The sequence below is a fragment of the Lynx rufus genome, unplaced genomic scaffold, assembly GCF_022079265.1.
Source record: "Lynx rufus isolate CCGP_SWC_20201006 ecotype Redwood Valley unplaced genomic scaffold, mLynRuf1.p SCAF_8, whole genome shotgun sequence".
Lineage (NCBI taxonomy): Eukaryota > Metazoa > Chordata > Mammalia > Carnivora > Felidae > Lynx > Lynx rufus.
Window position 1 is genome coordinate 809,151 of NW_025814896.1, and position 15,697 is coordinate 824,847.

At 66.7% G+C, this 15,697-nt stretch overlaps 1 protein-coding gene across 1 annotated transcript in view; it reads left to right on the forward strand.

Moving 5' to 3' along the window:
- KCNQ2 (potassium voltage-gated channel subfamily Q member 2) overlaps positions 1 to 13,862 on the forward strand; it is a 52,451-nt gene extending 38,589 nt beyond the window's left edge. The window contains exons 11-16 of the mRNA XM_047069374.1: positions 3,463 to 3,686; positions 4,229 to 4,337; positions 4,652 to 4,783; positions 6,493 to 6,600; positions 9,143 to 9,266; positions 9,525 to 13,862. Coding sequence (XP_046925330.1) covers positions 3,463 to 3,686; positions 4,229 to 4,337; positions 4,652 to 4,783; positions 6,493 to 6,600; positions 9,143 to 9,266; positions 9,525 to 10,217 — 1,390 coding nt within the window. The 3' untranslated portion in view covers positions 10,218 to 13,862. The remainder of the gene's footprint in view (positions 1 to 3,462; positions 3,687 to 4,228; positions 4,338 to 4,651; positions 4,784 to 6,492; positions 6,601 to 9,142; positions 9,267 to 9,524) is intronic.
- Positions 13,863 to 15,697: the final 1,835 nt, after the last annotated feature.

Below are 15,697 nucleotides of genomic sequence, written 5' to 3' on the forward strand. Positions count from 1 at the left end.
AAAACGGGAATTTTTTTCTCCAAAAATAGGGCACTATTTTCTTTTCCAGGCCGGCGGAAGACTCTCTGTACAGGCCCCTCACTGTCATTGCTCAGACCCAAGTGCGGCTGCTGGACCCTGAGCCCAGGGCTGCATCAGGGTCGGCGTGGTGCCTCAGTTTACCTGTGCTTTCTGCCCGCTCGCCCGGCCCAGGCCCCTCTGGGCGCGCCCAGGACTAACTGTGCTCTCCTCATTTCCAGTAAAGGCAGACCGTGCAGAGAGTCCCTGTGTGGATGCTGCCCTGGACACTCTAGGTACCGCGGGCGTGTCGCACGGACCGACCATTGCTGCACGGCTGTACTCCACCTCCTCTCCCGCTCCAAACACTGCTTATTAGAGGTTCTAGATGAGTGAGGGCGAGGCTGGCACCCCGCCCCGGCCCCCCAGGCCCCAATTCTGATTGGCAACTCGGCCTCCACGGCCCCTCGCGGCGGAGCCCCGGGCCCCCTCTGATTCCAAATGACGGCCGGTGACGGTGCTGGCTGCTGGCGGCACAGATGCTTTTGTCCCCAAGCCAAACGATGCCCTGCTCCAAGCAGGAGGTGGGGGGGGGGGCCGGCCAGGGGCTCTGAGGCCAGGAAGGGCGCCGGTGGTTTCCGGGGTCCTCATCGCTCTCCGGTGAGCCTTCCCTCCGGGGCTCGCCATCTAGCACCTCTACTATGCACCGAGGGTGGCCACTCCTCCCCGGCCGCCTCACCTGCGGGAGGCATCTCCGTCCTGTGTGTGCGGGCTCCCCGTGGCCCTGACACACCAGACGCGCCGGAAAGCCAGAGGCCCACGGCCCCCCCCTTCCCCCTACAGGCCTGGTTTTGGGCGGACCGGAAACGGCCCCCTGCCCCGTGGGCTCCTTGTCCGCACCTTTACTCTCCGTCCACTGTCTGCTGTGGGGTGTGTGGAAGCGTCTGTCCTGCTTGCTCTGGGTCCCCACCCCCGCCCCGTCCCCCTCCCGCCTGCCCCCCTCCCCGGCCAGAGCAGCACGCAGCCCCACGGCGTGTGGGCAGCTGCACTCGCCTGTCATCTTGTGCATGTGGCGGTGCTGGCCCTGGGCGCACGGGTGTCGAGCGGCGGGCGTGGGGAGGGGCTGTGCAGCAGGACCAGGGGCAGGGGCATGCTTGCCCACCTGCATCTCTGCATGCCTCGAGTCCCCACCGGAGGCGGCGCTTGGGGGACACTCGCAGCTCCGGGACCGGAGGCGTTGGGCCCCGGCAGAAGCTGACCCGCTTGTCCAGAGCTTGTGTCCAGGGGGCTTCTGGCCACAGGCTGGGCCCTCGGGTAAGGGGCCGTGGTCAGGCTGCTGGGGGACCAGACGGCCAGTCCAGGAGCCCAGGCCAAGCTCAGCCTCACGGATGCCCCGTCATCGTTCGCACTTTCCCTGGGCATCCGTGGTCGAGCGCGGGCGGGAGGTCCTCCCCGCGGATGCTGGCTCCCTCCCCGCTGAGCTGGGCCCCGGCTGTGCAGACCCAAGCGTGGCCGATGTCGGTGCGGGCCTCCTCCCCTCCCCCTCCCCTCCCCCGGGTATTTAGGGTTTCGCTGTGGGCAGCAGGCAGGGGAGGAGAAGGCTGGGGCTTGGCTGTCTCCCCCAGACCCTCCGGAACCTGCTCCCCTTGTCCCGTGTGAATGCCAGAGCACTGGTGCCAGGAGAGACCGCCCCTGCACACACACGGCGGTCTCGTCCAGGGGTCTCTCCGCCGGAGCAGGTGGCCAGAGCCCCAGCCCGCGTTGGTTTGCTTCTGTCCTTGGCTTGTGAGGTTATTAAGGCAGCCCTTCCCTCGACCCCTGCTGCAGCAGGGGCTGCGTGGACACCTGGACGTGGGGCGGGTCTGGGGGGCCGGGGGCCGGGTGCTGCACACACTGAGCTGTGCAGTCTGGGCACCCACATGGCGGCCTCTTGCGGCAGAGCGTCCCTCACCGGTCTGCACATTCCGAGAGCTGGGACAGGAAGGCCTTCCTGTGGCTCCGTCCTCGAGACGGCTGCATGGGGCCCAGCTCCAGGGGCTCAGCAGGGCCGTTGCTTCGTACGGTCTCCCTGGACCAGCTGTTGATCTCTGTTGGGAAGGAGGAGGTCGTCTGTGCGGAGGGCCGCACGGTGCCTGGATTCCGGCGTCCCTCGCACCCGTCTGGCCTTCTTGGCCGTGTGCTGGGCACAGCCGTTACGGGCTCGGGCCGGTGTCCTGAGCCAGCAGATGTCTGCTCCAGCCGAGTGGGATCCACACCGCAGCTCAACTTCTAGCTCTTACGGGCTCCTTTCTTCCCTTTTTCCCTGTCCTGGGGAGACCTGCTCACTAGCAGACGGGTGATCTCAGCTGCTCGGGGAGGTGGGAGGGGATGCTGTGTCCAGGCTGGGTAGACCAGGCCACTGGCCGTCTCTTCTCCGTGGCCAGTCATGTCTGCGCCGTCTCAGGGACCTGTCTCGGCTGTGGGTTCTGGTTGGGGCCGATGGGGGTGGCTGACCCAGGGGGAGCCACAGTGGGGTCTGGCGATGTCTGAATGGTGAGCAGGTGATGGTGGCTTCCCGGTGACAGCAGAGGCCCCCGTCGGGCCCCGGGAGCAGCGCAGGGCTTTGCTCAGAGGCTGTTCTAGAAAGTTCTGTGGCTCTTTGCATGTGCTGGGTGTGAGCAGGTTCACAGTTCACAAGAGCCATGCTCTTCCACAGTGGAAACTGTCCAGTGGGAGGAAGCCAGGGGCCAACTGGTCCCTGGGCCTGACCTGCCCCCGGACCACAGTGACCCACTCCTGTCTCGTGGCTGCTGCCCTGAGGGTATCAGACCCAACTGCACAGGGAGGCCCGAGGACCCCTGGCTGGCCACGGTGGCCCCTCCCTGTGGCACGTCCCTTCCACCCCCTGGAAGTGTGGGCGTTCAGTTCCCGGATGCATCCTGTATGTGGGGGCGGGAGCCTGTGCTGGCCCTGGTGCCGGGGAGAGGGGACGAGCCTCATGGGACACCCCGGCCCCCTCCATGCTTCCCTGCTTCCTGCTCCTGCTCCAAACCTTTCTCCAGGTGGCTCCCGGGGTTTGGCAGAGGGGGTTTTGGCAGCTGTGGACCTCACCCCCCACCAGACCCTGGGGCAGTTACGGGGTATGGAGGGGCAGGCAGGGAAACCAGAGAAGGTTGCCAGGGAAAAGCCACACCCACGGGGCATTTTGGGGCCCTCGTGCCGCAGAGTGTCACCGTGGGGTTGGAGACCTGGCAGGACAGTGTGGAGAAGGCCCAGCACCTTTCCGTAGCACCCAAAGTGATTTAAGAGTCCACTGCCCCCCCCCCCCCCGCGGCCATGCCGAGCACCGAGGGGCCCTAGGGGCGCCCGTGTGTGCACGTGTCGGCGTGGGCTGTGAGCGGACGTTGGGGTGTGAGTGTCCTTTGCACAGTGACTTCTCTTGCTGTCTTTCTGTGTGTCCGCCCCTGTCGGTCCTCGTGGGAGCAGTCAGAAGGTCAGTTTGAAAGACCGTGTCTTCTCCAGCCCCCGAGGCGTGGCCGCCAAGGGGAAGGGGTCCCCGCAGGCCCAGACCGTCCGCCGGTCACCCAGTGCTGACCAGAGTCTGGAGGACAGTCCCAGCAAGGTGCCGAAGAGCTGGAGCTTCGGGGACCGCAGCCGGGCACGCCAGGCCTTCCGGATCAAGGGCGCCGCGTCCCGACAGAACTCAGAAGGTGGGTCAGGCCGCCGTCTGCCTGCGCTCTCGCTGCCCCCCGAGCACCACCCGGGGCCCCGGAGCCCCTTTGAGCAGCGACTCTCCTCGACTCTTTCTTCTGAGGTGCAACTCCCGTAACGTAAGGTCAGCCACATCACAGTGAGCACTTTGGTGGCAGTACGCTCAGCTTTCATTCCAGCACATTCTTTGGCTCGGAGCAGACCTGCACCTGTTAGGGCCCCTCCCAGCCCCGGCCACTGCCAGGCTGCTGCTGCCCGTGTGCCTTGGCCTCCTCTGCACTTTTCACACAAGTGAGTCACGTGCTGTGTGCTCACACGCCCGTGCGGGGCCACAAATCGGCTTCATGCCTGTTCGTGGCTGGACGATCTTCCATGGTTTCTGTCCACTTTGAAGCCGTCCTGTGAGCCGCTCGGCTGAGGGGAGCAGGTGGGCTGGAAGGTGGCTTCCCGGGGAATCAGGGCGCTGCTCGGGGGAGGGGGGCAGCCCCTCTGCCCTCGGTGCAGCTCCGCCCCTCACGGGCCGCTTCTCGCCCCCGCCCAGAAGCGAGCCTCCCCGGGGAGGACGCCGCGGAGGACAACAAGAGCTGTAACTGCGAGTTTGTGACCGAAGATCTGACCCCAGGCCTCAAAGTCAGCATCCGGGCCGTGTGGTGAGGGACTCAGCTTCCGCTCTCCCTGGGGTGCGGGCCCTCGGGGCTGGCGTGGGGGCGTGTGCTCTGGTGAGACACCTGTGCCTCGTGGCTCCCGTGGCCCCTCATGCCACGGCTGTCACCTACCCGTCCTGGGTGCAGAGCACGGAGGCTACCGGTGGGGGGGGGGGACAAGGGTCATCTGCACCCCGGGGCCCGGGAGTGGCCCGTGTACACAGAGGGTGGGTGACCGGCCCGGATGATCGTGGCGTCGGCCGGTGCCTGTTCTTGGAGGTGCTGGGGGTGCGCGGGGCTCACGGCTGCCCCCACCCCAGCGTGATGCGCTTCCTGGTGTCCAAGCGGAAGTTCAAAGAGAGCTTGCGGCCATACGACGTGATGGACGTGATCGAGCAGTACTCGGCCGGCCACCTGGACATGCTGTCCCGCATCAAGAACCTGCAGTCCAGGCAAGAGCCCCGCCCGCCAGCCCTGGGGCGTGGAGGCCGGGTCCTTCTGGGCCACAGCTGGGGTGGCTCCGGAGGCCGGGGTGGCTCCGGCGGGGTGGCGTCCCTCAGGGGCCAGCACGGGGGGGTGGGGGGCGACGTGGGGGTCCTCGTGCCGCCCCCAGAGGGGGGGTGGCGGACAGGGCTGTGGGGACGCGGTGGTCGGCCCTGCCTGCCGCCGCCTCCGGGCCCTTCCTCTCGGGCCCCACGCCGGCCCTCCGTGGGCCTTCTGCACACCCTCGTGTGGTCTGTCTGTTGTAACCTTTCCGTTGTCTCTCCCTTCTCGCCCTCCTGCCCCCGCTCTGGTGGGCGAGCGTGTACGTGTGTGTGCATTCACACGCACGTGTGCGCGTGCGTGTATCGTGTGAACGCACACACGCGCGTGCACGGGTGTGGGCACCTGCGGCCACGGTACAGGTGCACGTGTGTGCACACGTTATGCATGCGTGTGGCGTGCGCATGTGCCTCTGTGTGTGCTGTGGGTCCACGCATGTACGTGTGCACCTGTGCACACCGGTGTGCGTGCGTGTTGGGGGTGAGGGTGGTTGTCTCGAGAGAGGGAGCCGTGGGGTTTTGCGAGCCCCGCCGGGAGCTGCTGCTTATTCTAGGACGGGCTTGTCCACCCCCGTCCCTCACGGGCGGCCCCCTGCGTTCCAGGACACGTGTGAGGGGTTGGCCTCAGCAGGGCACGTACACGTGTGTCCACGGACCCGGGCGCACACCCGAGCACAGGCGCGGACACATGCACACACGTGTGTGTGGTGTAAGGAGCCCACGTGGCTGTTGCCGTGGTCTCCCCGGAAGTGAGTCACACGCTTCCGCCAGCAAGAGCCCCGCCCCTGCCCGTGGTCCCTCAGACTCCACTGGTCTGCCCCGGCCACCTGGGTCCTGGCTGCAGCAGGGTCCGGACGGTCAGGGGACAGTCGTAGGGCTCAGCCAGCTCCCCAGGCCCTGGCGGTAGTGAAGTCCTCGTCCTGGGGTGGTCAGTGTGCCCCTCCCGCACCTGGACGCCAGGGAAGGGTCTCTCTGGGCCTTAAGCTGCTCCCGTCGGGCAGGTACGGGGGGTGACCCTGTCCTCCACACGGCTGAGGCTGCGCGGTCAGCTGCTCACCGTCCCCCACCGCCCCCGGGCGGCAGCTAGACCTGTGCCGTGCACGTGGGCATACGTGAGGTGCGAGTGTGTGCGTGTGCAATTATGCACATGCAAGCAAACGTGTGCCTGTGCAGCGTGTGTGCAAGCTGAGGCGTGCAGAGTGTGGACGTGCACGTGCACAGGGGTGTGTGAGACAGAGTACTGCAGCGGCTCGGCCGCTGGGCCTGTTCCCATGTCTCTCTCACCGAGGTTGATTTTGTTAACCAGGCTCCTCTGTCCTACCCGCCCCCCTCCCCCTTCTGACCGGAAGAACAAAGCACATGGGCCGCCCCAAGGACCTGGGATACCTGCCCCTCACTGGCAGGGCCCCACCGTGGTTCGCCGGCACCCTCGGCACCGTGCCCCGGCTGCGGTGGCTCCGGCGCACACACCTGCTGGCCCGGGCAGGCCTGGGGCCAGCCGCGTGGTTGCGGGCCCCCCTAGTTCTGGGCTCGCTTGGGCGCCTCCCAGGTTAGGTGAGCGCCTTCCGCGCTGTTTCACGATGCATTTGGTGGTGTCTCTTTTCTTGTTCACTCGCCAGGATAGATATGATTGTGGGCCCCCCACCCCCTTCAACTCCCCGGCACAAGAAGTACCCCAGCAAAGGACCCGCGGCCCCTCCGAGAGAGTCACCCCAGTACTCACCTAGGTCAGGACGCCAGCCCTTCCCGCCTTGTGTCTGTGGAACGGCCAGCCCCCTTCGCTCCAGGCCACATGACGGCAGCACCTGGCCTGTATCCCGACGGGACATCGGGGAGGCGGGGGGGCTGCTCCTGGCGGGGGGGGGGTGCTGTGTCAGGGTCCCGGGGAAGCTTTCCGTGGGGGGCTCCTTTCCACGGACATCCCAAGTGACGTCTAGCCTGGGCGGGGGCCCCCCAGCTGGCGGTGTCCTTCCCACCCCAGCCCCCCTGCCCCTTCCCCCTGCGCCCTCCCTGCAGCAGGGCTCACCTGGGCTGCCTCGCGGATCTGAGGAGCGCCTGTTGCTTCTCCCGCCTTGGAGCCACCCGGGTAGAGTAGTAAGGAAGCCCCCCCCGAGGCACCCAGCACTCGGCTGGGTGCCAAGGGGACGCGTGACAGTTCACTGCGTCATCTCCAGTGGGCAGAATAGTATGGAAGCCGGTCCCGGCTGATGGGCGGAGTGGAAGGTGAGGGCACGGTTAGGTGGGGAGTTCACAGAAGCAGCTGTTCTAGTGACGAGTTCAAACTTCGGTACCTTTCTGCCTCCTTGGGACAGATGGTGGCCGTAACCTGTGGCCCTTGGGCAGGGCTGCTCAGCTGAGGGACAGCGGAGCCCCCAGGGCAGAGAGGAGGGCCAGGGCAGATATGCCCTGGCCTGCTGGCAGCTCAGGGGCAAAGGGGCCCAGGAGCGTCCCGGAGGCCAGCAGGGACACTGCCACGTGGATCTAGGCTGGCCCCTGGAGGGACTGGTGTGTTTGACCCGTCCTCCCCGCGTGCCAGGGTTTCTGCACGCGAGGCTGAGGGTCAGCATGCTGGACCTCTCAGCCTGGTGGCTCTTCCGTCAGAAAGGGGTCCCTGACGAAGGAGGCCTGACCCAGGGCAGCCTCTGACAGTGTTTGCTGGTCCGCTGCTCTGCCCGTCCTCTCCCGCCTTGAGACGCCAGCCCGTCCTGGGCATGGTGCAGGGGGCAGGGGTGGGCGTCCAGAGCCGTGAGCTGGGAAGGTTCTGTAGCCCTCGGAACTGCCCGGGCCTCCGGACCGGCTGCAGCCCGAGGACACGCAGATTCTCACAGAGAAGGGGCCGGAGACACAGCGTGGGCACGTGGGGGTTTAGCCTGACCCCTCAGCCCGAGGCCAGGGGGAGGGAGGGCACAGGCCCCTTAGAGGCCCCTCCCCCAAGCCCCGGCAGCGTCAGCTCCAGGCTCCCAGGGGGGACCGGCCAGGCAGGTGGCCCGTCATGTGGCAGGGGTGAAGGCGCTGAGCACCTGTGCCTGGACTGTGTGGACACTTGGAAACACCAGGGAACCCTCCTCCCTCTCCACTGGCGTCTGCTTGGAGCCCGAGGGTCCCCCCGCTGCCCCCCGCCCTTCCTGGTCCTTCGTGCATGAGTCAAGCATGAAGTTCAGACAGAGCATGAGGCTGTACTGTGGCTGACGCAAGCCTGAACCCCTCTTCTGCTTCGTGCAACAGAAAGAGAACGATCCCCCCGAGCCCTGCTCCCCATTCAGAGGCAGACAGAGCAGCCCGTGGGTGAGGAAGGAGGCCGAGACGTGGCCCCGGCCAGCTCACGTGGCCTCCTGCACCCCGAGACCTGAGGAGTGTGCCTCATGCTGGAGGCTCCCGACCGCCCGGTGGGGGTGCCGTTTGCCGGGCCGGTCGGAGGGCTGACCCAGCGGCTCGCACACAGCCCGGGCCTTTGTTCCCGCGTGAGCCCCCGCGTACCTGTGGGTCTTGGCTCAGTGTCAGGAGCCCACACCGCAGCGGTGGCCCCTTCCGAGCCTGTCGGTGGCCCATCCCGTTCGGCCGGGGATCGTACCGATGTCCTCCTCCCAGATGGAAACCTTCCACCTCCGGCCGCCGTTCGGGACCCGTGGCCTCCTTCGAGTTGAGCTCAGCCGCGCTGTCCGTCCCACACGCGCGAGCACACGCACACACACACACGTGCACACGCCCAGCGAGCGCACAGACTGGTTGGCAGTGGCTCTGTCTGCCCCCACCCCGTGTTGTGCGTCGGCGGTTTCCTGTGTTGGTCTGTGTCCCTCCCTGTCCGGTGTGCATGGAGCCGCGGCCCTCATCATCTGCTTCTGTTCCTGCCGCAGACGTGGAGCTCCGCCCTCCCCAGGCCGCCCCCCCCACCCCCCTCCCCGGGTTGGGCTGACTGAGGTCACATTTAGAGGAGTAAAGCTCAGGGGAGGGGGCGGGGCACGGGGGGCAGGGCAGCTGAGGGGTGAGCGGTCCGATCCCTCTCCACTTTACTCCTCGTTAATGTGCCGCCCGCCGGAACGCAGTGGGTGGGAGCAGGCCCCTCAGGCTCAGAGAGCAGGGCGAGACCAGGTGCCCCACGTCTACCTGCCCTGGCGCCCTGCTGCCCCCCACCCCCCACGCCCCGGGCGGCTCCGGGCCCAGCCCGGAGCCTGGATCTGGGGGCCCATGGCCTGGCCCGGGAGGAAAGGGCCACGGGCCCCGGCGCACCCACCCGAGCTCATGCTGGGGGGTGGGGTCTCTTCCCGGCAGAGTGGACCAGATCGTGGGGCGGGGCCCGGCGATCACAGACAAGGACCGCACCAAGGGCCCAGCCGAGGCCGAGTTGCCCGAGGACCCCAGCATGATGGGCCGGCTGGGGAAGGTGGAGAAGCAGGTAGGAGGGCCCCCCAGCCCAAGGTGGGGGGCGGGGGGGGGGAACGGGGGAGGCCACAGCCCTTCCTTCCCTCTGGACGGTTCGCTCCAAGGGGTGGACCCACGGTGGACAGCAAGGTGGCCCAGAGGCCACACAGGCTGGCGGGTGGGGTCGGGGGCGGGCAGAGCCCCTCGTGCGTTTGCTTCTGCGCCCACGCGGGGGAGGGTGCCCGCCCGCCTCCCGGCAGCTCCAGGCCTGGTCCGGCGGCCCCTGTTTCAGGTGTTGTCCATGGAGAAGAAGCTGGACTTTCTGGTGAACATCTACATGCAGCGCATGGGCATCCCCCCGACGGAGACGGAGGCGTACTTCGGGGCCAAGGAGCCCGAGCCGGCGCCGCCCTACCACAGCCCCGAGGACAGCCGCGAGCACGGGGACAGGAACGGCTGCATCATCAAGCTGATCCGTTCCGCCAGCTCCACGGGCCAGAAGAACTTCTCGGCGCCCCCGGCCCAGTGCCCGCCCTCCACCTCGTGGCAGCAGCAGTGCCACCCGCGCCAGGGCCACGGCACCTCCCCTGTGGGCGACCACGGCTCGCTGGTGCGCATCCCGCCCCCGCCCGCCCACGAGCGCTCGCTGTCCGCCTGCAGCGGGGGCAACAGGGCCAGCACGGAGTTCCTGCGGCACGAGGCCGCCCTGCGGGACAGCGACACGTCTATCTCCATCCCGTCCGTGGACCACGAGGAGCTGGAACGTTCCTTCAGCGGCTTCAGCATCTCCCAGTCCAAGGAGAACCTGGACGGCCTCCACAGCTGCTACGCGGCCGCGGCGCCCTGCGCCACAGTCAGACCCTACATCGCGGAGGGCGAGTCGGACACGGACTCGGACCTGTGCACCCCGTGCGGGCCCCCGCCGCGCTCCGCCACCGGGGAGGGCCCTTTCGGCGACGTGGGCTGGGCCGGGCCGCGGAAGTGAGGCCGCCCGCCCGCCTCCCCCCCGACTCTGGCTTTCCAGGTCTGCAGACGGGACGCTCCTCAGCGACGTGGGCGGGGGCGCCTTGGTCTCGAGAAGTGAAGTCCGGCAGAAGTTATTTCTTAACAAGGGGCCGCCAGGCCGGCCGTGCCCTCTCTGCAGACCGCTGGCGGGGGTGTGAGCAGGGGTGATGGCAGAGGACAGACCCCTGGCGGTAGGGAAGAGGCGTGTGGTCAAGGAGCAGGGCCCGGTGAGGGTGGCAGCGAGGGGCAGGATCGATGGCCTTGAGGCCCGTGGGGAGGGAGCTTGGGCCGAAGGAAGCACTGTTGCCCCGTGGGCGCGGCTTGGTCTTGTCCCTCTGTCCCCGCGAGGCTGGCACGACGACGCCTTCTCTCCTCCAGGGAGCTGCTGGCCTGCAGAGGAGGGGGTGAGACCTCAGGGCCTCCCGGCCTCGGCTCCTGTGGGGAGGGGCCTGCTCCACAGGCTTCTGGAACGGGGCCGTTGCGGGGGGCTCTTGCAGCCACCGGAGACCTGGGGATGGGCACCCCCATGTGCTCCAGGCCACGGCCAGCACCAGATAGAGCCCCGTGTGCAGGGAGCATGCTGGGTGGTTGCGGGCTGGTGTTTCTAGGCCCCAGGGCCGGGTAGGTCATGGTGAGCAGGTTCATGTGCTGTCTTTCCCTGGGGGCCCTGCCTCACTGCTCCCCCACTGGTGCCTCAACAGGACCCAGGGCAGGACGATGCTATAACCCCTGGGGAAAGCCTTCAAAGCCCCCCAGAGGTTGGGGGGCCCCCTCCCCCCGTGGAGCTGAAGCAGCCCTGTCCTGTAGGGTGCCTCCTTCGTCCCTGCTGCGGCTGACCGTCCACCCACCCGCTCTGCACTGACTGGTCCCTTGGCTGTGACTTCTTGGTATCCTGGGAGTCAAGGATGACCATCTCCAGCCTGAGCCTCAGGGAGCAGGGGCCCTTGTCTCCTGTGGTTGGCACCTTGGCGCCAGGAACAGCAGCTCTGAGCCAGTCTCAGCAGTCTGTGGGGTGGGAGGCATCTGGCATTTGGAAGCGCAGCCTGGGCCCCTGGCTATCTCTGCGGCAGTGACCCCTGCGTGTGGTCGGGCTGGACGCGGCCAAGCCCACTATGGAGTGACTTCCCCCCAAACACTAGGTCCTGGGGGAGCTCTGTCATGACTCGGACCAGAAGTGGTTGGCGAGAGAGTCTGCCTTTGTCCTCGGAGAAGGGCTTGGAAAACAGTATCTGAGGGTCATGTGCCCCGGGCATGAGGTCCAGGTGCTCAGAGCTCTTTAGGGAGTAATGTCTCTTGACCGGGCAGGGGCCATTGCTATGGGCTCTGTGCCTGTCCCCTCCCCTTGCCAGGACACCCCAGGTCCCACCATAGGCGCCTCTTGCTGGCCGGGCAGCAGGTGGCTGTGCTGGGTCTGTGTTTGCCCACAGCAGAGGGCGGAGGGCGGAGGGCGGAGGGCACAGGCTCAGAGGTGGAAACCGCTGTTGCTGTCAGGGCCCAGCCTCCGGGAGGGGAAGGTGTGGAAGTTGCCACGGGGCCCGGGAAGGAGCGCTTCTGGGGCCGTGCTGGCTCCCTCATGCTGAGGACCGTCCTTCTCCAGGGCTGTGTTTCTCCGGCCTCGGGCCTCAGGGTGGTGGGAAAAGTCCCTGCCCGTGCAGACGCCGTGGGCCTTGGTGTGGCCTGTGCGGAGTGGCCCGGGGAAGGTGCCTCTCCCATCGCCATCTCCCTCTGGGCTGAGCCCCCTTCGCCCTCCCGGCACGGGGGAGGGGGGTTCCAGCTGCAGACCGCCAGGCAGGGCAGGAGCGGGCGGCCCCTGAGCCAGGCAAGGCCGGGTCGGATCTCGAGGCCCTGTGAGAGTTAGAGCATGTCGCCAGTGACAGACCCGCCTTGTTGGGTCTCGGCCATCGAGGACTCCACGCCCTGGGTGGAGGCGCCTGTTGTCCCGAGAGAAAGGTTGCTGTCCCGTCCCACATGCTCCCTGTGTTGTGTGTCCCTGCAGGCGGGAGGAGCTGGCCTCAGACGTGTTCCCTGTCCACAGAGCCGCTGCACAGGGGGAGGGGTCTCTCAGGCCGCAGCAGGAGGGGTCTCAGGCATGTTCCACGTCCGCAGGGGGGATGAGAGACCTCCTGCCTGAGATCTCTGGCCCCTCCGAAGGGAGGAGGCACCCAGCTCTGGGGGATGGTTTAGGGGCTCGGCTTTGGGAGATGATGTCGTAGAGGCCCCCTCTCGGGACGCCCGGACCGAGGCCTGGGCGGTGCGTGTCCCTCACGGCACCCACCCCCTGCCCCAGGGTCCCACCCTCAGAGAAGCATAGCAGGAAAAGGCTGGAGGCATCCGCAGGGAGCTTGAGCCCTTGGTTGGGCGTGTGCGTGATGGGAGTACGGAGCCGGCCAGTCACCCTTGGCACATGTGGCAAAGGTTTCCTAAGACAAGGGCACTTGTTAGGCCAGAGTATGTGCCCCCACCAGCCCATGGCCCTGTGCTCATGTACACGCTTGCGTACGTGCAGCACACGCACATACACAAGCACACCCACGGGGATGTAACTTGGCACACACATGCTCACATGCACGCACACACTCATGTGCACACACACTCGTGCACACGTACACATGTGCAGCCCACCAACACATGCACACAATGCGCACACACGGGCTCACTCATACACACGCTTACAAGCGCACACGTGCGCGCACACACACACACACAAACTTCACACGCACACGGTCACCCGCACATGCTCACACACACTCATACACACACAAGTTCACATGCACACGCTCACCCATACACGCTCACCTGCACGCGTGCACATTCGCACACAAGCTCACACATGCACGCTCACCCATACGTACTCGCACATGCACACGCCCACGTGCATGCACTCTCACACGCTTGCCCGGTGTGCGTGCACGCCGCATTTCTGACCTTGGTGGCCCTTTGTCTGACCTCTCTCTCTGCATCTGTCTGCTTTACGCCCTGAGAAGCTAACAACTTCGAGTGGCAGGTGGCCGGCGGTCCCGGGCTCCTGGGCAGGTCTGGCAGAGGGGCCACCGGGGCCCGTCAGGGGCCCACACGCCTCACGTCAGCCGGCCCGGCGGCTGTCCAGAGCCTCCGTTCGGCCGGATGCCGCGACGTGACTTGGGCTGGGCTGGGGAGGCCCGGGTGTCCGGTTGTAACCCTGGGGCCCTGACCGGCTCCCTCTGCCCTCCCTGGCCACACGGGCATCACCCTGTCCCTCACCGGCACCCTCTGGCCCAACATCTCCTGCCTGCCCACGTGAACTCATGAGCCATGGCCTCGCTGGGCCTCCCTGGAGGATGGAGGGGCCCTGGCCAGGTGGCAGAGGCCTCCCTCGGCCTGCCCGCCTGGCCCCTCGTACGGGAGGGCGCTCCCCTCGTCGGGGGCGCTCGCCTCAAGCCCGTTTGGAGGCTGGAAAGGTGCCTGCGCTCTGGGACCCCACACTGCAAAGGGTGCTCTGTAGAAGCCCATCTGGTTAGAGCGGGAACTGCCCTGTGGCTGCCCCTGGTCCCCGAGCACACGAACCAGCCAGGTGGGGCAGCATCGTGAACTAACCTTGTCCCTTGTATTAGGCTCACGGATTCAGCACGTTAACACGGGAGAGAAGCGGGGGGGGGAGGGGGGCACCCTCTCTTCTGCTGGCCCTCACATTCAGGGGGCGCCCCATAAAGCAGGTGCCCCTGCCTCTGCTGTTTGTGGATGGAACTCGGCCCTGAGACCGTTCTAGATGCTTCCTGAAGCCCAGAGGTGTGGAGGGCTCCTGGGAGGCCTTTGTAGAAATGCTGACTCTTTGTATCTATTTCGTATTCACCCCGAACTGTAAATAGTGTACAGACCGTGGTGCAGGCGTTTGTTTGCCTCTGACGTCATGCTGCGAGACCAGAGTGACGACAGTGTCCCCGCCCTCTGATGTCACAAGCCCTTGAAATAAACACGGTGTGCAGAGGGGCAGTTTGACAGCCCTTGGGGGGCTTGGGGACATCTTGCACCCGAGCAGGGTGGCTGGGTTCCGAGCAGCAGGACGGCTCTGTGCCCCTGGTGCCCCTCCCCCCACCCCATGCTCCCCGGCTCCGAGGCAGACGCTCCCTTCCCCGACTGACTTGCTGTCTTGCGTGGTCTCCCGCTGCCTCCGGTGGTGGTGTGGACAGACCTGCCCTCTGTGACCCCGGAGCCGGTCCTCAGGCCACCTGCTTGGATGTACCAATGCTGGGTGAGGGGCGGGAGGGCTGGGTAGGGCCCAGGAGTAATGGGCTACCTGCTTCTAGCGCCCAGGGGAGCCTGTGTGGCTGCCCCCGGGGGCAGGCTCCGCTGGGCCCCTGCTGAGCACTAAGTAGGAGAGACGACCAGGGAGGGCTTCCCGTAGGAGGTGGTGTGGTGGGATTAGGGGCTTGCACCTCTCCTCTCTCCAGGGGACCTGGGAACACCAGCTGCCGAGGCCGGGACGCTGCATAGCCCCCAGAGCGTGCACGAGCAGGGGCCGCGGGTCACGGGATATGCCATCTTGTGGGGGTGGGGGCTGACCGCAGACGCCAGGAGGAGACGTTGGAGGGAGAGAGGCTTTAGCAAACAGGGTAGAGACAGCACGGAAGAGACACTCCCTGGAAGGGGAGACCCTCTGTCAACCTCTCCAAGGCACCTGTGGGACCGGAGGAGCCGGCTGACCTCTCGTCTTGGACCCCTGCGTGGTGTCCCTGGCTGGCAGAGGACGCCAGGGAGACCCTCAGGACCGGCAGGTCAGGTGCTGGGGGAGGGGGCCCCGAGAGGGGCGGCCCACACGGCTGGCCCTCCCCCGCCACACCACACGCCCAACTCTGGCTGGGTTTCATAATGTCGTTGCCTTAATGCACGTTGACGGAAATTCACCGAGGTCGCCCCATGCCCCCCGGCGTCTGCCGGGCACCGACACAGGACCCCGCCTCCTCCTCCCCGCCGGCTCCGCAGATGGACGCAGAGCGGACGGCGGACCCGGCACCAGCCTTACGTCCGCCGGGCCCTTCCGCGCCCCGTCCCGCGCCCGGCGCCCCGTTCGCCGCCCCGCAGCCTTTGTCCGCGCCGCTGCCTTGGCTGTCTGCACTTTGTTCTTGCTCCAAAGAATACTCATAATGCCTTCAGTACTGCCGTGTACTTTCCACCACTCGTACGCGCCCCTGTACCATTGCCACCGGCCTTTCTTCTCGTGAATGTGTTACCACCGCGCACTTGACCCTCGACTTGTGCATTGTCCGTTTTCTAGGGATAGACGCCCAGGGAATGAACTCTAGTTTTCTACGGACCAGCCGAGACGCTGACTTACTCAACTCACTGTCAGGTTGACACTTGTACCTGAGAGCGGGGCCCAGTACGGCTTTGCCCAGGACCGCAGGGGTGGAATCTGGCAGCAGGGACGCATGTGGAAAGTTCCAGAAAGTTCTACTGCCACAGGGACCTGTGCACTTAGTAAAA